The 20873-nt window shown below is 32.8% G+C and overlaps 1 protein-coding gene and 1 pseudogene across 11 annotated transcripts in view; both read left to right on the forward strand.

Moving 5' to 3' along the window:
- USP25 (ubiquitin specific peptidase 25) overlaps positions 1–20873 on the forward strand; it is a 183872-nt gene that overhangs the window by 56719 nt on the left and 106280 nt on the right. For 10 of the 11 annotated variants that reach the window (XM_031959178.1, XM_031959168.1, XM_031959170.1 and 7 more), the window contains 2 exons: positions 4336–4459; positions 15278–15440. In XM_031959178.1, coding sequence (XP_031815038.1) covers positions 4336–4459; positions 15278–15440 — 287 coding nt within the window. Of the gene's footprint in view, positions 1–4335; positions 4460–14660; positions 14892–15277; positions 15441–20873 lie in introns of those variants that run through there. The other variant, XM_031959177.1, reaches the window with a different exon arrangement.
- On the forward strand, positions 5258–9903 carry LOC111720130 (annotated as a pseudogene).

Below are 20873 nucleotides of genomic sequence, written 5' to 3' on the forward strand. Positions count from 1 at the left end.
GTAAGGAAAAACAGGTGTATTACAAGGCTAGATAGCCTCTTATAAAAGAGTGAGCCCCTTCAATAGCTTTACAGATTGGAGTGTGTTGGCAGATACAAGGTAAAGATTGAGGAGTTTTATATGGATTACATTTGGGGAGACACCATGGACATGGCCCAGAGGGACTTGAAGACCTGCTTCAAGCATGAAGAGTCAGCAAAGGAAACCATGACCATGAGAAAGTAGGAAGTTAAGTATGAGAGGGAAAGAGTTACAGGGTGGAAGAGAAATCCTACCCTTCTGAAGGCAGATTCTATTGGTAGCCTGATAGATTTTCAAGGAAGAAGCTGTGATCAAGCAGAAATAGGTACATACCTATTAGTTCCCTTCTTCCCCAAAAGAAATGAAAGTACAACAGAGGTGAAACAGTACTGGTCTGAGGCACACTAGAAAACCCAGTGATTATGCTAAGGAAAGGATGTGGGGAACCTAGTAGGGTTAAGATTAACAAAACAGCCTTGATATTGAGTAGGGCCTCAATGGTGTGATTGTAGACTGGCAAGGAAACATTGCCAGTAGGGGAAGTAGAGATCAATGAGAAAGTTACCATTTCCATTCCCAATTCCAGTCTTCAGAGTCCTGTCAATAGCCTTTGCAATTAATTTTTGTTGTTGTTGTTGTTATTGTTGTTGTTGTTGTAACAACACCCACTAGGGGAGGGTGACAGAGTGGTTACAAAAAGGAGGAGGTAGGTCCTGGCTAGATATCAGAGACCTGAGGGAGGTAGGAAGGAGGAAAGTCATATGTGGTCCTTCCTTAGCTTGTACTGCAAGAGAAGACATTCATTTTTCTAGTGTCCAAGTTTTTTAGAATAGAAATAGACTTAAGGGATTGGGAATTAGAATTCCTAGGTGGGGTGGGAGATATATTTGATAGCTCTTGCTGTTATCCTTCTTTTTTATACTCTCTGGAGTTGGCTGAGATGGAAAGTCGTAATTTTATTTTTCAACTTAAATTTATTGTCATGTCACAAAATTATTGTCAATAAATTGATATCTAGAAACTGAATTCAGTAACACTGATGTGTCTGTAGTTTGCCAGTCTAACATGTTTCTTTTAATGAAGTCACTGAGATCTTTTGGAGGCTGTCAATGAAAAGAGAAATAAAAGTGAGGAACTTGGCAGGTTCCTTATGCTCCAAACCAGAGTTTGAATCAACAGTGAAAAGGTAATGGTTGTAAAATTGATGGCAGGTTTCAATTTTTGTCCAATCTACAGTCTTTAGAAAAGCTGTAGGAATGGCATTCAAAAGAGCCTTGCCAACTTTCTCTGCCTTTTGAAAGTGGGCTGAAAAGATGTGGACTTATTGATATCTGTATTAGCATTTTTTTCAATCAGCTACTCTAAACCAATGCTTAGCTTCTCCTGGGCTTACTAAGGTTTGGACTGGGCTAATGTCAGGGAAATCAGGTTTATAAATAGATTAGAGTTCTTTAGTAAATTCTATAGGGTCTTCTCAGATCTGGGAAAATTTTCTTTATGACCAAAGTTCCACCTTGAAATATGCAGGATTGTCGGATCCAAGTTCTTTCTTTGAGTTAAAAAAAAAAAATTGGGATATACATTTAATGAGCTTCTTCTCCCTCCTGGAGAAAGGAAGGTAAATTTTTTGGGAAGGGCTCTACCATACGGCAAACCCATAAGTCCTTAAATACTTTTTTCAACTCTCTCTCTATCTTTCTCTCTCTATCTCTGTGTCTCTGCCTCTGTCTCTCTCTTTCTCCCTCTCCCCCTTCCTCTTCCTTTCTGTCCCTTCCTCCTTCCCTTCCCTAATTTCATTTTGCTGAGAGTTTCCTCAACAGAAACTAGATTACTCTCACCTTTTTGCTTCATGGTCTCAAATATCACTTATTAGAAGCATTCCACTCCAGATATTTAACCTTCTTACTATTGTATTTTTGAGACATTTCTTAAAATAATTTCTCCTGTCCTGATCAAAAATTCCCCATGTTGGCCAGTAGTAATAGGGGATCATTGGTCATTTTCTGCCAGTCAGATATCTGCAAGTTTGGGACCATGCGGTAATGATATGTGGCTTGCTGCCACCCCCTTACAGGAGGGGCATCATTTTTGAATGATTTAAAGTCCATTGGGGTATTAGGAACTTACACCAAAGAGAACAAACTGCTCCAGTACAAGTAGCCAGAACACAAAAGGAATTGTTGTGACCAAAGAATCTGTCAACTTTGGCTTACCAGGGGTACTCAAAACGATCAGAGGAATTACCTAAGAGCTCTCCCAGAGAAGATCTTTCCTTTCCTTTTTCTGTGGGGTACCAAATATTTCTCTTATAAAATAAACTCAACTGAAAAAGATGAAAGTTCAGGATCTGAATGGAATGGTGAGTACCACTTCAGACAGAAATAAGACACAGGTGGGAGACACAGATCCATGCTAATGCATAGCCCCACATCAGAAATCTCTGGCCATTTAATTTTGTCAGATCTCACTGCTACCACCAAGAAATATGGACTGGAGTTTGAAATGATAACCAGAATGGAGTAGCAAGAAGAGAAAGTAAAGACATGCATTCTAGGAACCCTCTACACAGAGTACAGAGGAGCCTGGTTCTGTAGGCAAACCCTGAAATGTTTGTGGGTTTCAGTGAAATTGGGTTATAGGGACACAAGATGGGACAGTTCCTTCTAGGAATTTCTCGAAACTGGAAGGAGGATGTTCTTATTTATCATAAAATGGGGAGGGGGAATTGTAAATCACAGGACAAATTTCAGCCAATTCTAGTCAGTTCTAAGTAGGTTAGTTCAACAGTACATTCAAAGTAGAGCAGATACAAAGAATCATTGGTATATCAAGGCTGAGCAAGGATCAGATCAATTACTGATCCATTTCATTTTTAGGCCCTCCATCCTTCCCTCCAATTCTATGGATTAAGGTAATTCAGGGAAGACAGAGAAATTAATTTCGGGTGTATATTCACAAAGGTAAACTCCTTGAAGGCAAGGAGCGTTTTATGTTTGTCTTTTTATTCTTAGCAATATAGATAGTGAATAGTGGGTACAATATAGATGTTTAACTGAATTGAAATGACAAGGTGAACCTTGTCCAGAGGAGTTGAATTAAGATGGTGAATGATACCAAAACTCAGGCAGGTGAACAAATTGGTTTTGCTTTTTGCCTGGAAAAGACTTAAATCTTCCCATATTTGAAAGGTGTTCATATGTGTCGAGTTGGGATTAGATTTCTTGTTCTTGCTTGCCTTCGGAAAGTAATCCTAGGCTGGATGTGTGGATGTTAGAAAGTCAGGATTTGGTTAAATATGCAGATTATCTTTAAAATAATCAGAACAGTTAAAAATGGGTTGGGTTTCCTTAGAAAGTGGAGAGTTCCCTCTCACAAAAGTTCTTTAAATGAAGGTTGGATGACCACAACTTTTCAAGATTCTATGATTCTTTCCAGTATTTTGTTCGCTGTGGCTGAGTGCAGCTTGAACAAAGTGTAGCAGTGTAGTCAAAAGAATGATTGTTCATTTTCCTCAGGGAAATTTAAGTAACTTTCTCTTACTGTATTTTACTTTGTTCACAAATGCCTATGATATGTATGGAGGAAATGCTTAATACTTAAAAATTTTATGTTTGTTATAAAGGGAACCAGAAAGATGATAGAGAAGAGAGTAGCATTCTGATTTTGTTTAAATCTGCCTGTTAAATCTTTCTATGTAAATTTGTACATTAAATATATGTTATCCTGTAAATTTTACAAAAATATTATTTAGTATCCAATATTTAATTTATTCTAGTTTTGCTGAATAACAATTGAGATGGTGGAATTGAGCTTTGATATAATAAAGTTCCTTAAAATAAGTACTCAATATTGATACCAAAGGAATTTGACCTGTAATTTTTTTTCTAAGTGTTATAACATCTTAGAAAAGAAATATTTGAAAATTTAAGTGCTTTGATATACTTTTTTTTTTTTGCTACCAAAGAGATCTATATCAGCTGAATAATTCTTCCTATTTGTATTCCCAATTTTTGGGGGGTAGCAAAAAGGAATAAAAAGTTAAGTTTTACATGTTGTAATCAAGTGACTTTTCTGCCATAGGGATCTCAGAAATTAGAGAAAGGTAATTATGTTTATGACATAAATCTAACTTTAAGTATCCATGTAGAATTTAGAAGCTATGCCTGTTAAACAATATGTGGGTTATATATAATAATTAGGGAATTTAAGGTATGTGCTTTAGTTTATAATTTACATTTAGACTAATTTCTATGTAAGAATCTCCTTTCATCTTGTTTTACTTTTAATTTTGAGAAAGATAGTTTTGCTTTTCAGATGTGATTGATCTCACTGGAGATGATAAAGATGATCTTCAGAGAGCAATTGCCTTGAGTTTGGAAGAATCAAACAGGGCATTCAGGGAGACTGGAATTACTGATGAGGAGCAAGCTATTAGCAGGTAAAAATACAACTTATATAAAACAGATATATATATATATATATATAAAGTACATATAAGAGAAATAGAACTTGCTTTAATTCATTTTTATAAATTAACAGAATAACAAATCCCCCAGTAGAGAATCACATATTTACTGTAATTGTAAACAATACTGCATTTTAAAATTAGCCTGTTTGCTTCTGAATTGTTCTTTATTCTGTAACCAAGAAAAAAAATCAATCTGATATTAGACCATGTTTGGAAACATATTAATTGAGCAAAAGCTAGCTTAGGTTTTTTTTGTTTTGTTTTCTTTGTTTGTTTTTAGCATTTTGGAAGTAAAATTATTGGTTCTGTTCAAGTGTTTATATCTATATCTGTTAAAGAAAACCATATTTTATTTTCCTTTCCAAGAGTGCTTGAAAGCTGATTGGTTATATACCCATCTTAAGATCTGTTGTTAAGGTTTTATATTTCATTCATCTGTGAGCAGGACTTCTAAATTTGGTTTCCTTGAAAAAAATCTCCATTTATAAATTCATGTAAATATGTTTAAAATAAGTGGGTCAAGTAGAGGTATTTAAAAGAAAATATTTTAAAAATGAAGGCATTAGTATAATAAATTTCCTTTTTTCATAAACCCAATAGTGAACAGTGATAACTGATATTTGTAATGATGTTTCTAATGGTAAGATCTTGACCTCTCAGAATCAGTCATTCATTTACTTATTATTGAGTGCCCACTTTATGTAATACACTCTTTCTCAAATGAGAATTTTATTTTATCATGAATATTTGGAAACTATTAGTACCGACATGGAAAATAAGGTACCTCAGTTGCCTAGAACAGTAATGTCAGAAATTGATCTTTGGACCCATATTGACTTAGAAAGCCACAAATAAACTTTATCTATGTGTTTGTTTTGTTTTGGGTAAACATTTCCTAACTACATTTTAATTTAGGTCAGGTGTACTCAAGTTTAAATAGTTTTCTTTTGGCCATTAAAGTCCTTTATAGTCTGGACCCTTTTTACCTTTTCAGTCTTTTTATATTTTATTCCTTTCTCTGAACCTTTGCAGCCTAGCTATATTTGCATTTGCATACTTGCTGTTTCCCACACCCAACTCTTTATCTGCTGTGTGCCTTTCTTTATATTGGTGATTTTCATGCCCACAATTCCTTCCATCCTCATTTCTAACTCCTAGTTTCCCTGGCTTCTTTCAAGACTCAGGAACCCATTCTTCTGTTAAAGACTTTTTCTGGTGATTCTCAGCCCCTGCCTCCTTCCCTCCCCCCATATTATTACTTCTCTTTCCTTTAAGATTATCTTTTTCATATTTTCTATATGTTTTGTATGTGCATATTTATATTCTTTTGCTTATATTAAAATGTGAGCTCCTTTAGTAGCAGAGATTTTATTTGTCTTTTTCTTTTGATAACTCCAATATATAGCAGAATGTCTAGCTATATAAATGCTTATTGGTTAATTGACTAATCTTTCTTTTTAGTTCCTGTCCCATGTTATAAAGAACCTATTGGCAATTTTGAACTGGATATTATCTAATAGGCATCTTAAATTCAACATGTCTAAAATAGAACTCCTTACCTATTCTCCCAAATCCATCCTTTTTTCTGAATTTCACAATTTTTTCTTTTAGTCTACTATGATTCTTATCCAAATACTCAACCTTTACTTTATCCTTGATTCCTCAGTTTCTTGAATCCCACATTTCCAATTAGTTCCCAAATCTTGTCAGTCATTTCTACTTCTACATTTCTAACATCAGTTCCCTTCTCCATTTATTCACCTCTCTGCCAGACTATTGTAATAACCTTCTAATTGATTTCTTTGCTTCAGGTCTCTCACTATTCAAATATACCCAGCTAGAAATGATTTTTCTAAAGTGTGAGTCTAACAAAGTCATTTTTCTAATCAAACTTCAGGATCCTTATTGACTCTAGGATCAAATATTATTTGATCTTTATCATACTTTCTTTTTTTAATTTCTAATTTTGTATAATTTCATATCATTATTTATATAGTAGAAGTTATTGTTCACTTTTTCTGTCATGTTTTCTTCATGGCCCTGTATGGAGTTTATACTAGAATGATTTGCCATTTCCTTTTCCAGTGGATTAAGACAAACAGAGGTTAAGTGACTTGCTCAGCATCATACAACTAGTGAATGTATGAGGCTAAATCTGAATTCAGATCTTCCTGACTTCTGACCAAGGGCTATATCCATTGAGTCATCATATATAAATAGGTGTCTCTTTATATAATAGTACATGTACACAATTTTGGAAGATATACACAAAACTTCAATGTATTGAAGTGCCTGATAAAAATTATTTTTAAAGATTCTAATCTATAATATTAAATTAACCAGCAACCTCAATCCTGAAGATATAATACTAATGTCAGTCCTCAAGATCAGGAACTTTTCTTTTCTCCCAAAAGGGCTTATTTTATTTGATTTATGATATTTTTCTTAACTTAAAAATTTTTTATTGATGCCATTTCATTTTCATTATTGAAAGCAAGCCTTTCTTTGTAACAAAGATTATTTTTTAAATAATAGCTTTTTATTTTCAAAATATATGCAAAGATACTTTTTAACATCCACTCTTGCAAAACTTTGTTCCAAATTGTTTCTCCCTTCCCACATCACCTCTCCTAAGACAACAAGTAATCAATATATGTTAAACATGTTCATTTCTTCTATACATATTTTCACAATTATCATAATGCACAAGAAAAATCAGATCAAAAAAGGAAAAAATGAGAAAGAAAACAGAAGGCAAAGAACAAAAAAAGTGAAAATCCTATGTTGTGATCCACACTGCAGTCCACGGTTCTCTTTCTTTATCTAAGTCTATTGGAATTGGCCTGAGCATCTCATTGAAAAGAGTCACATCCATCCAAATTGATTGTTGCATAATTTTGTTGTTTTTTTGTGTACAATGTTTTCTTGGTTCTACTCACTTCACATAGTATAAGTTCATGTAAGTCTCTCCAAGCCTCTCTGGAATCATCGTTTCTTATAGAACAGTAATACTCTGTAACATTCATATACCATAACTTATTCAGCCATTCCCCAACTGATGGGCATCCACTCAGTTTCCAGTGTAACAAAGATTGAAGAAGAAGAAAAATATATTTCAACAAAACCAATTAATATACCTATCCTCTGTGTAAGCAAATATGTGATATTCCTTGTCCTTAGTGATTCATATCTACAATATCTACAATCTCTTCATTGAGAGAGATCTCAAAACTTTTAAAAAATGAAGCCACTTGGTTTAAAATGAAGAGTTAGTATAACTTGCTTTGTTTATAATGCTTCAAAGAGTTTGGTTTTCTAAACAATTATAATAGACAGATAGGCTAACAGCAAGTTGCCCTAAGGCAGAAACAGGAGGTAGTCTAGGAATCTGCCAAGTGAATTTTACTGCAGTTGCCACCTTGACTATAGTCTCCTCTCAGAACTGGGTGGAGACAGATTAGGGATCTGAATCCCAAAGCCCTGGGAATAGCAACTACCTTTCCTCTCCTTCCTATCACAGTCAATACCCTCAATTGGTTTAACTACCATTAAGGAGCTGGAAAACAGCAGGGAACTCTGCCTTATATGCTAAGTGAATCAAATCCTCTTAAGACCCAGAAAAGAAAGTTGGCACCAAAATTGTTACTACCAATGGTTCAACATCAGAAATGGATTTTTTAATTAATGGAAGTGACATTAAAGATGAGTCATTATTTTTCTGCTACTGAACTCTAAAGACTTTCATCTACCCCATAGCTGAATCCTCTTTGAAGTATTCTACTATTAGGATATGAGTTCCAGGATTTCAGTAATAGTTCCCATTTTTTATCTTTCTCCTTAGTGCTTGGCACATAGCTTTTAATAAATAATTTTTCTAGTTTCCCCCACTGCCATGTTTTCTCATTGAGTCTGTCTTTGGCTTCCCAAATGAGGAAATAGAAAGGCAATTCCAGGGAGCTCTGTGGCTAACACTACTGCAGTGCCCAATCTAACAAAGCTAGAGAGAGGCCTTGGTGTCCAGTGGTAACTAGTTTTGTGGAGTGAATGTCATGTTGTTGATGGCCTTATAGGAGTTTGTTTTTTCATTGTTAAGAAGAGGCAGATTATTCATTTTGCTGTGAAGTCTCAAAGAGGCCCTCTGTTTCTGTGGGACATAATGCTCCTAATGCCCTAAAGGAATACATTAACATCTGGTTATCCAAAGTCTAAGATGTGAATCATGAGCCCCAACTTTTAAAGAGAAGATGCCAGACTTTTGCAGCTTGATACACCAGGAAATTTACATTGTTACAGCTACCTACACAGGATGAAAGCATTGGAAGCCATTCATATCTGCATTCAGAAGACTGGCATCCTTGTTCCCTGATGGTCAAGAACTTATGCTCTTATCTACTGATTTCATAACACAAGCACTCCCTGGGTGTCCTCATTGATATCTTGATTGATAACCATGATACAGCTTGATAGGAAACTTGATGTCTTTGGCCTTACCAAATATCTACACTATCAGGAAGCACTAAGTGAACTGCCTTCCATTATCAAAGAGCAAGCAGGAAGTAATGTACTTAAACTAAACCTTGATGAGATTTGTATTGTGTATACTATATATCAATACAATTAAGGAGAACTGTTGTGATATACACCAATCTAACTTTATAAACTGGATAATAAAACTGCAGTAAAATTTTAAAAATGCTTTTTCATTTATTCATTCAATCCTTTCTTCATTTATTTTCATTATCTAGAACAACTATAAAATTACCCTATCTAGAAATTAGCAATTTTTAAATTACCCTAAATTTAAAATTACTCTTCCACATAAGCATAATTTATGTATGTAAAGATTCATTGATTCACCAGTATCCGAACATTCATTCTAGTAGGAATAAGTTTGTGCTAAGTCATCTGTTTTGCCTTGTCCCTATTGGGATACATACTATACTTTTGTAAGATTGAGGTCAGCTCTATAGTTTGGGATCCTGAAACATTTTATTCCTCTATATAAAGTTTACCTAACAACTTGGCTTCATTGACTCAGTGCTCTAACCCATTTATCCAATATTACATGAGTAGTATTTTGAATTATTATAATATATTCTAATATTTTATTGTTCTTTTAAAGGCTATCAGCAAAGCTATTGTATTTTTACTATAAAGCCATACTTTGCATTTATCTACCTTATAAAAGTGACTACTTAGTGAATATGTAGTAATCCATTTTTTCCTGAATTATTTTAAATAGCTAGAATTATTTCAAGAATAACAATCCTTAGGGAAGGGGAATAGTAAATTTATCACATTTGAATGTCCTTTCAATTGACTTAACTGATTTCTTATAAGCCTCAGCTCAAATTCCACAAAAGAGGCTTTTCCTTCTCTTTCAGCTGACCACCCATTTATTCTGTTTATACCTTGTATGTACATAGTTGTTTCCATGTTGTCTCCTCTTTTAGAATGTGAGCTCCTTGAGGGCAGGAATTACATTTTTGCCTTTCTTTCTTTCTTCAGGAATTAGCATAATTCCTGGCACTTAATAAATATTAATAAATGTTGCTTTTGCTAATACTGAAAAAGAACCATGTGTAGGCAGTATTCCATCCATAAATTTTAGGAAATACTTTCTATACATAGATAATGAACTTTTTCTGTCTTGGAATGTTCCTTTCCTCCTACTTGAAATAGAGAACACAAGAATATAACTATGGTAATGTGTTAGATGACAAAAAGAACATAGTGGGGAGAATAGAGCACTAGAGCTGGATTACAAGGAAGTTAGTTGCTTCCTGACAGAATCCATGTAATTATGCTTTCAAGCTCCAACATAAGAGATTAGAATGTTAGCTCCAACTTTAGTGGGATTAGTATCTAATTTATGTGAATGATCATCAAATATGAGCAATCTGCCTTTGGATTTAATAATAGCATTTACAACACTGTGTATATTTAAAATGGATATGAATTAATGAAAAGTGTTTATTAAGTGCTTACCATATGCTAAGCAGTGTGCTAAGTACTGGAAATACAAACAGAAGAAGCAAAAGGATATCTCTTCCCAAAAAAATTTGTTCATATTCTAATTTAGAGAAAATTCAGCTACAGGGCAGATGGGAAAACTCAGAATTCATAAAGTAGCAGCGGAAGCCGTTAGATGGCAGATTTTAAGGGTAAATCAGGTTATATGATTATGCCTGATTCTTTGGAGGATGTTGTAGCAGAGAAGATAATAAGGCCTAAAAGATTTAAGACACAGTGGTAAGGTGGGTGATCCTTAATCTCAGAGGAGGGATTAGAGTTAGTGATTCACAGGCAATCAAAGTGCTGTCAGCAGTCATGATGCCCTATGAGGTCTAGGAGCAAGGGGAAAGGTTGGAGGGAGGCCTGGCAGCTTAACCTCAGTGGCCTAGGATTTTGAAGAGACAGCAAGGAGGAAGAAGTTGCCCTCCTTCCCAACTGTCTTGAGTTACATATATGTATTGGGGGGAGGAGGTGGTGGCAGAGAGAATGTTATGGTATACTAACCTATTTTCTTTGATTTTTTTTTTCAAAAGTAGAAAAATATGGTAGATCCTTTAAGACAAACAGTATTCATTTACAAGATAGCTCTCTTAAGTTTAGAAATATCCATATGGAAATATCCAATAAAGATCCTCATGATCTTTGCCTCATTACAACTTGTTCTGACTAGTGATTTAATTGCATGATAGTATGTTGTTGTATTATGTTGGAAAGATCTGACTCAAGCCCACAGTTGAAGGTCTGGTATTAGAATAAAATGAGATACTTGAAGGATGTTAAAAAGAGGTTTAATTAGCTATAATGTAAAAAGGATATTCACCAAGGACATTATAACACTTAACTCAAGTAAACATCTCCAGCCTTACTGCCTTTCTACAGTATCATTAGTAAGGTATGATTAGGCAATCTTGGAACATCATCTAGATATGAAGGGCCCTCACTCTATGTCAGTAGGCCTTTTTATTATCCTTAGCTCATCAGAAAATAATCTATACTAGTCCCTGTCAACCTGCCTCCTCTAACCCCATGAGCTCCTTCATAAGAATGAAATCCTTTTATCCTTCTCAAGATCTTTATAACTTCCATTTTTTCCAGATATGAAGGAATATAAAAACACTTTCTCTTTGGTAGAAGAAGCACTGAAATGAAAAAGAAAATAGGGAAATGGAGCCAAAGAAATGCTTATTGCCTTCAGGAGGCAGAATTAAGAGCAATCAGTAAAGTAGCAAAGAGACCAATACAGATTTTGATAAAAGGAAGAACTACTTGACATATACTACCTACCTACAAGTGGAATGGGCTGTCAAACAAAAGTGATAGATTTTTTTCACTGAAGGTCTTTAAAACAATGACTGAAAGACTGCTTGTTAGGTATGATGTAAAAGAGATATTTATTCAGCTATGACTTGAATTAGGTGACCTCTGAGTATCTTAATTTTTCCCTATCTTTTAATTGATTAAAGCACTAATAAAAATACAATAATAAAATACACTTTCTATTTTTTAAACATAAAATTTTATTTGTCCTTAAGATAATCATTAAAAGATTTTTTAAAAATGACAATTTAACCAAACAAGTCAGTCCAATGTCAATCATTTCCCCACAAATTTAATCTACAATATGTAGTAACTTCATTTTCTTCAAAACGCATAGTTTTGGTAAGTGGATACAGAAATAAATATCTATTCAGTTATACTCTCCCATTGACTCCCACCATGAATTTAGACATTTGCTCCCATAGGGAGGAATTGTGAGTTTCAAAATGTAATAAAAGTCACTACAAAGTACTTTTTATGTTGCTAGCTACCTTCCTAGCTAAGGTTGTCCCTTGAAATGCTGATTTTGCAGATTATAAACACATAGTTTTGATATGTTACTTTAGTTTTAGAATAAATAATAGACCAAAAATGGAATTAGAAATCCATATTTTCTGGTTGAACTCTATATTTGTCTTCTTAAAAAGCTTTTATTTCTAAAATTCAAGTATATTAATGAAGAAATTAAAAATACTTAGGAAAACTAATGGTGGTTTTAGATAACCTTAGATTATCTGTAGGTGAACATATATTTACATTTTCATTGTAATGGAAATTTCTAGTCTGTAAGGAGGATTTATTATCCATTTGCTAGTGAGTCCAAGGTTGTCTCTTAAATTGAATAAAGCAAAATTATAATAGACATATATTTTAAAATAGTTCAGTTATGTTATGTTATGAAAATGTTAGTTATGAAAGGATGTTTTTTTCTTTAAAACATACAAGAAGCTATATCATAAATTGAAATCAAATATTTAAGATGCTACATGGGAGTGAGTACTCAAATTAGTAAAGACTGCTAATCACATGTACTTTGTGTTGTTGGTATATTATGTGAGTCACCCAAAAGTATTCTGATGAGTTTTATTCCTGATAAATGCACCTGTGACTTGCAGATGTCTCTTTCATAAATACTATGCTTTAATTACAGAAATATTACCATTATTTGAACAATGATTTTTATGTGATTTCACTTTGTGATCAGGTAATGATCACAAGCATGTACTTTTGTTAACATTTGACTTGGAAAATGAAGATACCGTGTTGATTCAGATAAGACAAATTGGTTAATTTACCCAACATTTGTTTTTTATTAACTGAGCAGTGAATTTCATGCCATGTTTCATTTCTGTCATGTTTTTAAGGATATATTTTTACCTCCAAACTTGTAGCTCTTAAAGAGCACATTTCATTCTCTTAAAGATATTGAAGTAGGGAATAACAGGGGAAGTTAAGCATTTCAAGGATCAGTCAAGCTAACTATAAAACATGATGCACTGAAGCATACAAAGTATGGTTAAAAGTAAAACATCAACACTGAGACTAATGAACTTTTACTATGAAATACCCCAATTAATTCTCAAACAAAAAGAAAAGGCATTAAAAACTATAAAGAGGCTATATAAGAGTTGTTGACTCCTTTTTAATGTGGCATAGGTTTCTTAAAGTTACAAGAACAGATGAAAGGGTTCTTGAAAAAAAAAGTAGCTGCTAACTCTTCTTACAGTGAGGAAAACATGCTTGTCATGGTTACAAACTGGGATATTGTTAGGTAGGAAAAGGAAATACTAAGACTATACCACAAGCTATACCAAAACTGTTATCAAAAGGACTCTAGGTGAATCTACTTGACTCAACATTTTCATCAGACTAGAAAATATCTGTTTTTGCTTATCTCCACCATGAACATGTTTTAGGAATTTTTAAATTACATTGCATTTATTGAGGGATCAATAAATTCTGATGTTTTCATTGTGATCATAAGCAGAATTTTTCTGGCATTATAGAAATTCAAAAATGAAGGTAAAATATTGTCAAATAGCCTTTTCTAGTGACATATATCACAAAATGTCAAATTTATCCAAAAATATGGAGGAAAATACGCTTCAATGGCCTGGGAATTTATAGAGGGCTGAAACTCCAAAAAGGTATGCTTGAATCAGACAACTAAGCACTGAAGGCTAATTACCTATTCGATGTGAGACAATGACTATTAGTATATGTTTGGATAAATGGCTCTTCTCACTGTTGAGTGCTTGCTGAATGTTTGGCGTTAAGATAATTGTAGTGAAGGATTGGAGGGCAGAGAAAGAAGGGCCAGAGTCACTTGGCCTTAGCATGAGGAGAGAAGAGAAGCTGGACTCAGGAGTCCAGGATCCCGGAGAGATCTTGGCAAGTCTTGTGGCAGTTTGTCTCTTTCCTTCACTTCTACCCCTAAAGACCAAGGACTTTAATTTACCCTGACTCTGGCCAACTCTGAAGCCCTCTAGGAAACTAGCCCATACTTTACAGGAACTTATCTGATGTAGACGCTTGGGAAATCTAGGGGCTATAATTAAGGTTAAGTTTGAGAAAATAGGTTGTCAAAGTTATGTCTCTAATTTCCAGTATGATAAAAGTGTGATTTCATGATAAAGAATTAAGGAATATGTATCTAAATCTTGTGAATTCAGTGCCAGATTGTGTAAAGCAAGTAATTGTAGTGAAAAGAGAACATCTTGCATATTAATGTTTTTAAAGATTTAAAAAGTTATAAGACTTATTCAAGATGTCAATAAATCTATTTTATTTTGTCCCAAGTAATTTGCACATTGCCATATTTATTTTTTCTTCATTTAGGTGTCTTAGAATTTTAGAGCTAGACGGAACCCAAGAGATCCTCTAATTATAGGCTCATAGAGCTGAAAAGAAGAGTTATCTTTCACATTTTTTCAAATGAGAAAACAGACCCAGAGAAGTTGAATATCTTGCCCAAAGTTGCCTTAGTAATAAGTGGCAGAATCATTTGAAATTAGATCCACTCTAAACCTTGCAATATATGGATGAAGGCAAGAAAACCCAGCAGGGTGAGGTCAGTTATTTAAGGTTATAGATCTACTAGTGTCAAAACTATGACTAAAACTGAGATGTTTTAATATCTACGATGCTTACTTAACTGTATTCTTCTTCATCTACTTAGGTATTTGAAATTTCCTTTTTATAGAGAAATTTAGAAATATATGTTGTCAGAACATTCAAGTTTTACTTAAACTTTCATGATTGCCATCAAGATGCCATTCAAGGAAGATATTTTCTATGTGAACCTCTTTTCAAAATGTATTATAATAAGCATTAGTTTATTTGATTAGGTTTACTGAAAAAAATTTTTTTTTAAACTTCAAACTCATATCTTATAACATAGTTCTGTATTAAATAACATAGTAACATTTTTCTCTTTCTTTTTATTGACTTTCTAAGAGTCCTTGAAGCCAGCATAGCAGAAAATAAAGCAAGTTTAAAGAGGACGCATACAGAAGTGTGGAGTGATTCTCCAAACCCTTATGATAGGAAAAGACAGGACAATTGCCCAGTTGGGCTAAAGAATGTTGGAAATACCTGCTGGTTTAGTGCTGTCATTCAGGTAAGAGTCTTTATTCACCTTTATTCACATTGTATTTCAATTAAGAAGAAATTTAGATAGACCTTTTATGTTTCTTATTTATTGTGTTTCAATTATTTGTTTACATATATAAATATATGTATTTTAAAAAACAAAAAAGTATATGATTTTTGGAAGGATAGCATATTGTTTTCCTTTATTCCAAGTTTGAGGACAGAAATTGTTACCTTTTAATTTTTTTATTTTTGCTAGATTAATATGTATTTTTACTATTTTGGGTAAATTTTGTTTCTTAGATGAAAGTATCAGATAGGGGAAAAGACACATCATCTTGTGTATTAAGGATAATTTCCCATGGAGTCCCAAACTAGGAAATTATTTTTATACATCAAATTTTATTTGTTGCTCACCAGAATGTTTCAGGGTAATGTTAGTCTTCATAGACTATTTTAATATTTGCTTTTATATTTTTTCAGTCTTAAAATTGGAAGAATTCTTAGAGATTTCTTGCTTTTTTCTTCTATGGATTACTTCATTAAATATTACTTCATGAGGGTTCTGATAACAATGGGATGCTATTTTCAGGATTGATTTTATCAAAGGTTTTTTTTTTATATCTGATGAGATAATTATGTTATTCTTAAATGTTTTTAATATGATTGATTTTATTGATTACCTTCCAAATGTTGAACTGTCCTTGCATCCTTGTTATAACAATAAATTATTTTTATGTATTATGTTTAACACGTTTTTATTTTAAAATTTTGAATTGCTGTTAACTAGTTCTTCTTTGCTTTGTCCTTCTATAGTGTTACTATCAGGACTATATTAATTCCATAAAAGAAATTTAATAGGATGCTTTTTTCTTTATTTTTATAAACTTTAAAATATTAGTATCAATCATTCTTTAAAAGATAGGATTCTCCTGTAATCTATCTGGATCTGAATTTTTTCCCCCTCTGGTAATACCTTTCTAGCAAATTTGGTTTCCATTTGTGAGACTAGATTATCAAGATAATCTATTTTATATTTTCTGTATTTGATGATACTGTAGATAAGCCTCTTTTTAAAAATTCCATTTTGTTGGCTTATAACTGCTGCATTATAAATAAATTTTGATTTTTTTTTGATGTTGTGATTTTAGCTTTTGTGTTTTTTGTTAATTTTCTTACCTGTATAGTATTTGATTTGGCTAAAAGGTTTATCCATTTTTGCTAGTCTTTTTAGCAAATACCTGATACCATATTGCTGTATGCCAAGGATTTGAAGCCATGTGCTAATAATGTTTCAAAGCCTTATTTACAGCTTAAATCATCCAAACCAAGGATTTCTAAATTTGAATCCATGAAGTTTTTAAAAAAACATTTTTATAATTATATTTCAATAAAATTGGTTTCGTTTGTGCCTTCATTCAAATTTAAGCTTTAAAAGTTATTTAGAGAAGGGGGAGACCCATAGACTTCACAACCAAATGACAGGAGGAGTCCATAATATTTTTTAAAAAGTTTAAAACTTTTGATGGAGACAAATTCAAATGAAGGTAGTAAATGTAGATAAATATCTTCAAGAAATTGTACAATGATTAAGAATTATCACAGAAGTGAAAGGAAGTTGAAGTACCAATATGAACAGCAAATGGATAACCTTCAAATATGTAATCTGCTGATGAGAAATAATACTGTACAAATGGAAGCAGCATAACTGGATATGAACAACTTGGATATCAAGAAGATGAAACAAAATGATTATTGAATCATAAGCAACACTTTCTAATTATAAAAAAAAGTTGTAGAAGCTGATGTCATTTATGGAAATTAATTTCTAAAATATTTTATGAGAGCTAAGACATGAAATTTCAGTTCAATAGAAATTTATTGAATACAAAACATCTTATGGTCTGTAATTTTTTGATTAAGATAGATAAATAAAATGACCTCTTCTTTTGAGGAGTTGACAGTTTGGTAGGAGAAAGACATAGTGATGTGCCCATTAACTGAAACAAAGTAAAATAAATTCATTTAACATCTTGAGTAAACCTTCAGTGCTTTGATGTATTTGTTGTGACCTCAACTAATTAACTCATTTGCAGAAATTAGATCACTTAAAAGTTTTAAGGATTCACTCTGAAGGTTCCAATTGCTGCCTAAAGACCAGAATTTTTTCTTTTACTCAGTAGCCTTTTCTACTGATATGTGCTCCATAATTTAAATCTTTAAAAACTTCTAATCTGCACTATGACCTCCTTTCACTGCTATCTTTTACAGTATTTGTCATTAAATTCATAGATTTATGTATATTTCCCCCAATTTAGCCTTTTCTTGAGTTTCTTTCTTTGCACCAAGGTTTAAATCAAATGATAGGTTAAAAACTTTAAATCTAAGAATAGTCTATTACATATAGAAAAATAGCTGAATAAATAAAACTTCAAATTTTTGTTTCTTTTATTAAATGTGGAACTACTCTCTCATCTTATGAAAAGGCAGATTTCCTTATTTTACTTACTAATTAACAATGTATATGTGGTAACCTCAACTAATAAAACCATTTGTAAAAATCAGAGAACTTAGAAATTGAAGCATTCAGCTTGAAGCATCCAATTATTACTTAAAATCCAGAAATTAATTCTTTTTCACTTAGTGGCCATTTGTACTGATATGCACTAGATAATTAACTTTTTGAATGAACATTTATTGTGTTAAGTTTCTTTTAAAAAGTGAATTTAGGATAATAAAGATGACAATATTACCTAAACTAATCTATTTATTTAGCGCTATGCCAATCAGACTCCCAAAAAACTATTTTAATGACCTAGAAAAAATAACAACAAAATTCATATGAAAAAACAAGGTCAAGAATTTCAAGGGAATTAATGAAAAAAAATCAAATAAAGGTGGCTTAGCTGTACCAGATCTAAAATTATATTATAGAGCAGCAGTTACCAAAACCATTTGGTATTGGCTAAGGAATAGATTAGTTGATCAGTGGAATAGGTTAGGTTCAAGGGACAAAACAATCAACAACTATAGCAACCTAGTCTTTGACAAACCCAAAGACCCCAGCTTTTGGGATAAGAACTTACTATTTGACAAAAATTGCTGGGAAAATTGGAAACTAATATGGCAGAAACTAGGCATTGATCTACACTTAACACTGTACACCAAGATAAGGTCAAAATGGGTTCATGACCTAGGCATAAAGAATGAAATTATTAATAAATTAGAGGAACACAGGATAGTTTACCTCTCAGACCTGTGGAAGGGGAAGGAATTTATGACCAAAGAAGAACTAGAGATCATTACTGATCACAAAATAGGAAATTTTGACTACCAAACTGAAAAGTTTTTGTACAAACAAAACTGATGAAGACAAGATTAGAAGGGAAGCAATAAACTGGGAAAATATTTTTACAGTCAAAGGTTCTGATAAAGGCCTCATTTCCAAAATATATAGAGAATTAACTCTAATTTATAAAAAATCAAGCCATTCTCCAATTGAAAAATGGTCAAAGGATATGAACAGACAATTCTCAGATGAAGAAATTGAAACTATTTCTAGTCATATGAAAAGATGCTCCAAGTCATTATTAATCAGAGAAATGCAAATTAAGACAACTCTAAGATACCACTACACACCTGTCAGATTGGCTAAGATGACAGGAAAAAATAATGATGATTGTTGGAGGGGATGCGGGAAAACTGGGACATTGATGCATTGTTGGTGGAGTTGTGAACGAATCCAACCATTTTGGAGAGTAGTTTGGAACTATGCTCAAAAAGTTATCAAACTGTGCATACCCTTTGATCCAGCAGTGTTACTACTGGGATTATATCCCAAAGAGATTATAAAGAAGGGAAAGGGACCTGTATATGCACGAATGTTTGTGGCAGCCCTTTTTGTAGTGGCTAGAAACTGGAAACTGAATGGATGTCCATCAGTTGGAGAATGGCTGAATAAATTGTGGTATATGAAAATTATGGAATATTACTGTTCTGTAAGAAATGACCAACAGGATGATTTCAGAAAGGCCTGGAGAGACTTACACGAACTGATGCTGAGTGAAATGAGCAGGACCAGGAGATCATTATATACTTCAACAACAATACTAGATGATGACCAGTTCTGATGGATCAGGCCATCCTCAGCAACGAGATCAACCAAATCATTTCTAATGGAGCAGTAATGAACTGAACTAGCTATGCCCAGAAAAAGAACTCTGGGAGCTGACTAAAAACCATTACATTGAATTCCCAATCCCTATATTCATGCCTACCTGCATTTTTGATTTCCTTCACAAGCTAATTGTACAATATTTCAGAGTCTGATTCTTTTTGTACAGCAAAATAACAGTTTGGTCATGTATACTTATTGTGTATCTAATTTATATATTAATATATTTAACATCTACTGGTCATCCTGCCATCTGGGGGAGGGGGTGGGGGGGTAAGAGGTGAAAAATTGGAATAAGAGGTTTGGCAATTGTTAATGCTGTAAAGTTACCCATACATAAAACCTGTAAATAAAAAGCTATTAAATAAAAAAATAAATAAATAAAAAAAACTTAATTTAGAAGCAGCTAGGTGGCATAAGGGATAGAGCACCAGCCCTGAAGTCAGGAAGATCTGAGTTCAAATCTGTCCTCAGACACTTAATGCTTCTTAGTTTTGTGACCTTGGGCAAGTCATTTAACCTCAATTGCCTCAGGGGGAGAAAGTTAATTTAATGCTAATAAAATACAATTCTTGAAACAATCAGATTTGTTAAAAACCATGTCTTAGAAATAAAAGATTTTTTTTTCCAGTAATTAATTAGATGTTACTATCTTTTAAGTTTTGTTCTACATATCCAGAAGCAGGAGTAATAAAAAGAATATCAAGTAGGGAATTAGAGGACACTTGGATCCTAATTTTAAATCAATGGATTATAAATTTGGAACTAAAAGGAACTTCAGAGATTATCTATTCCCAACCCTCTCATATTACATGAGAAGGAAAAGAGGCACAAGGAAAGGGGATTATTCTATGAAATTATTTGCCCTTTTTCTTAGTATCAAGTTTTTATATTCATTTACCTAGTATTGATAATTTCCTTGCAACTGAATTGGCAATAATGATAGATGGTCAAATTTCCCTCTCAGTATAGAGTATATATCTAAGAAAAATGACCTAAAGATGGAAAGCTAATGATTCTATTGCCAGTCAAGAATTGTCCAAAGTGTAACCGTACAATCATAGTATAATGAAAAAAAAAATTTTTTTTTTGCTAAGTCTAATTGCTAGGCCATTTATCCTTTGAATAATTTTTTAAACATTTTATGATACATTGCATGGTACAAGGTCATTTTTACAGCATTTCATCTTTTTGAATTTCTATAAATCAAGAACAATTTTTTTTAATGTTATATCAATATATTTATTACAATTTCCTATTCCCTCAATGGGAACAATCCCTTCCAGA

The sequence above is a fragment of the Sarcophilus harrisii genome, chromosome 3 (assembly GCF_902635505.1).
Source record: "Sarcophilus harrisii chromosome 3, mSarHar1.11, whole genome shotgun sequence".
NCBI lineage: Eukaryota > Metazoa > Chordata > Mammalia > Dasyuromorphia > Dasyuridae > Sarcophilus > Sarcophilus harrisii.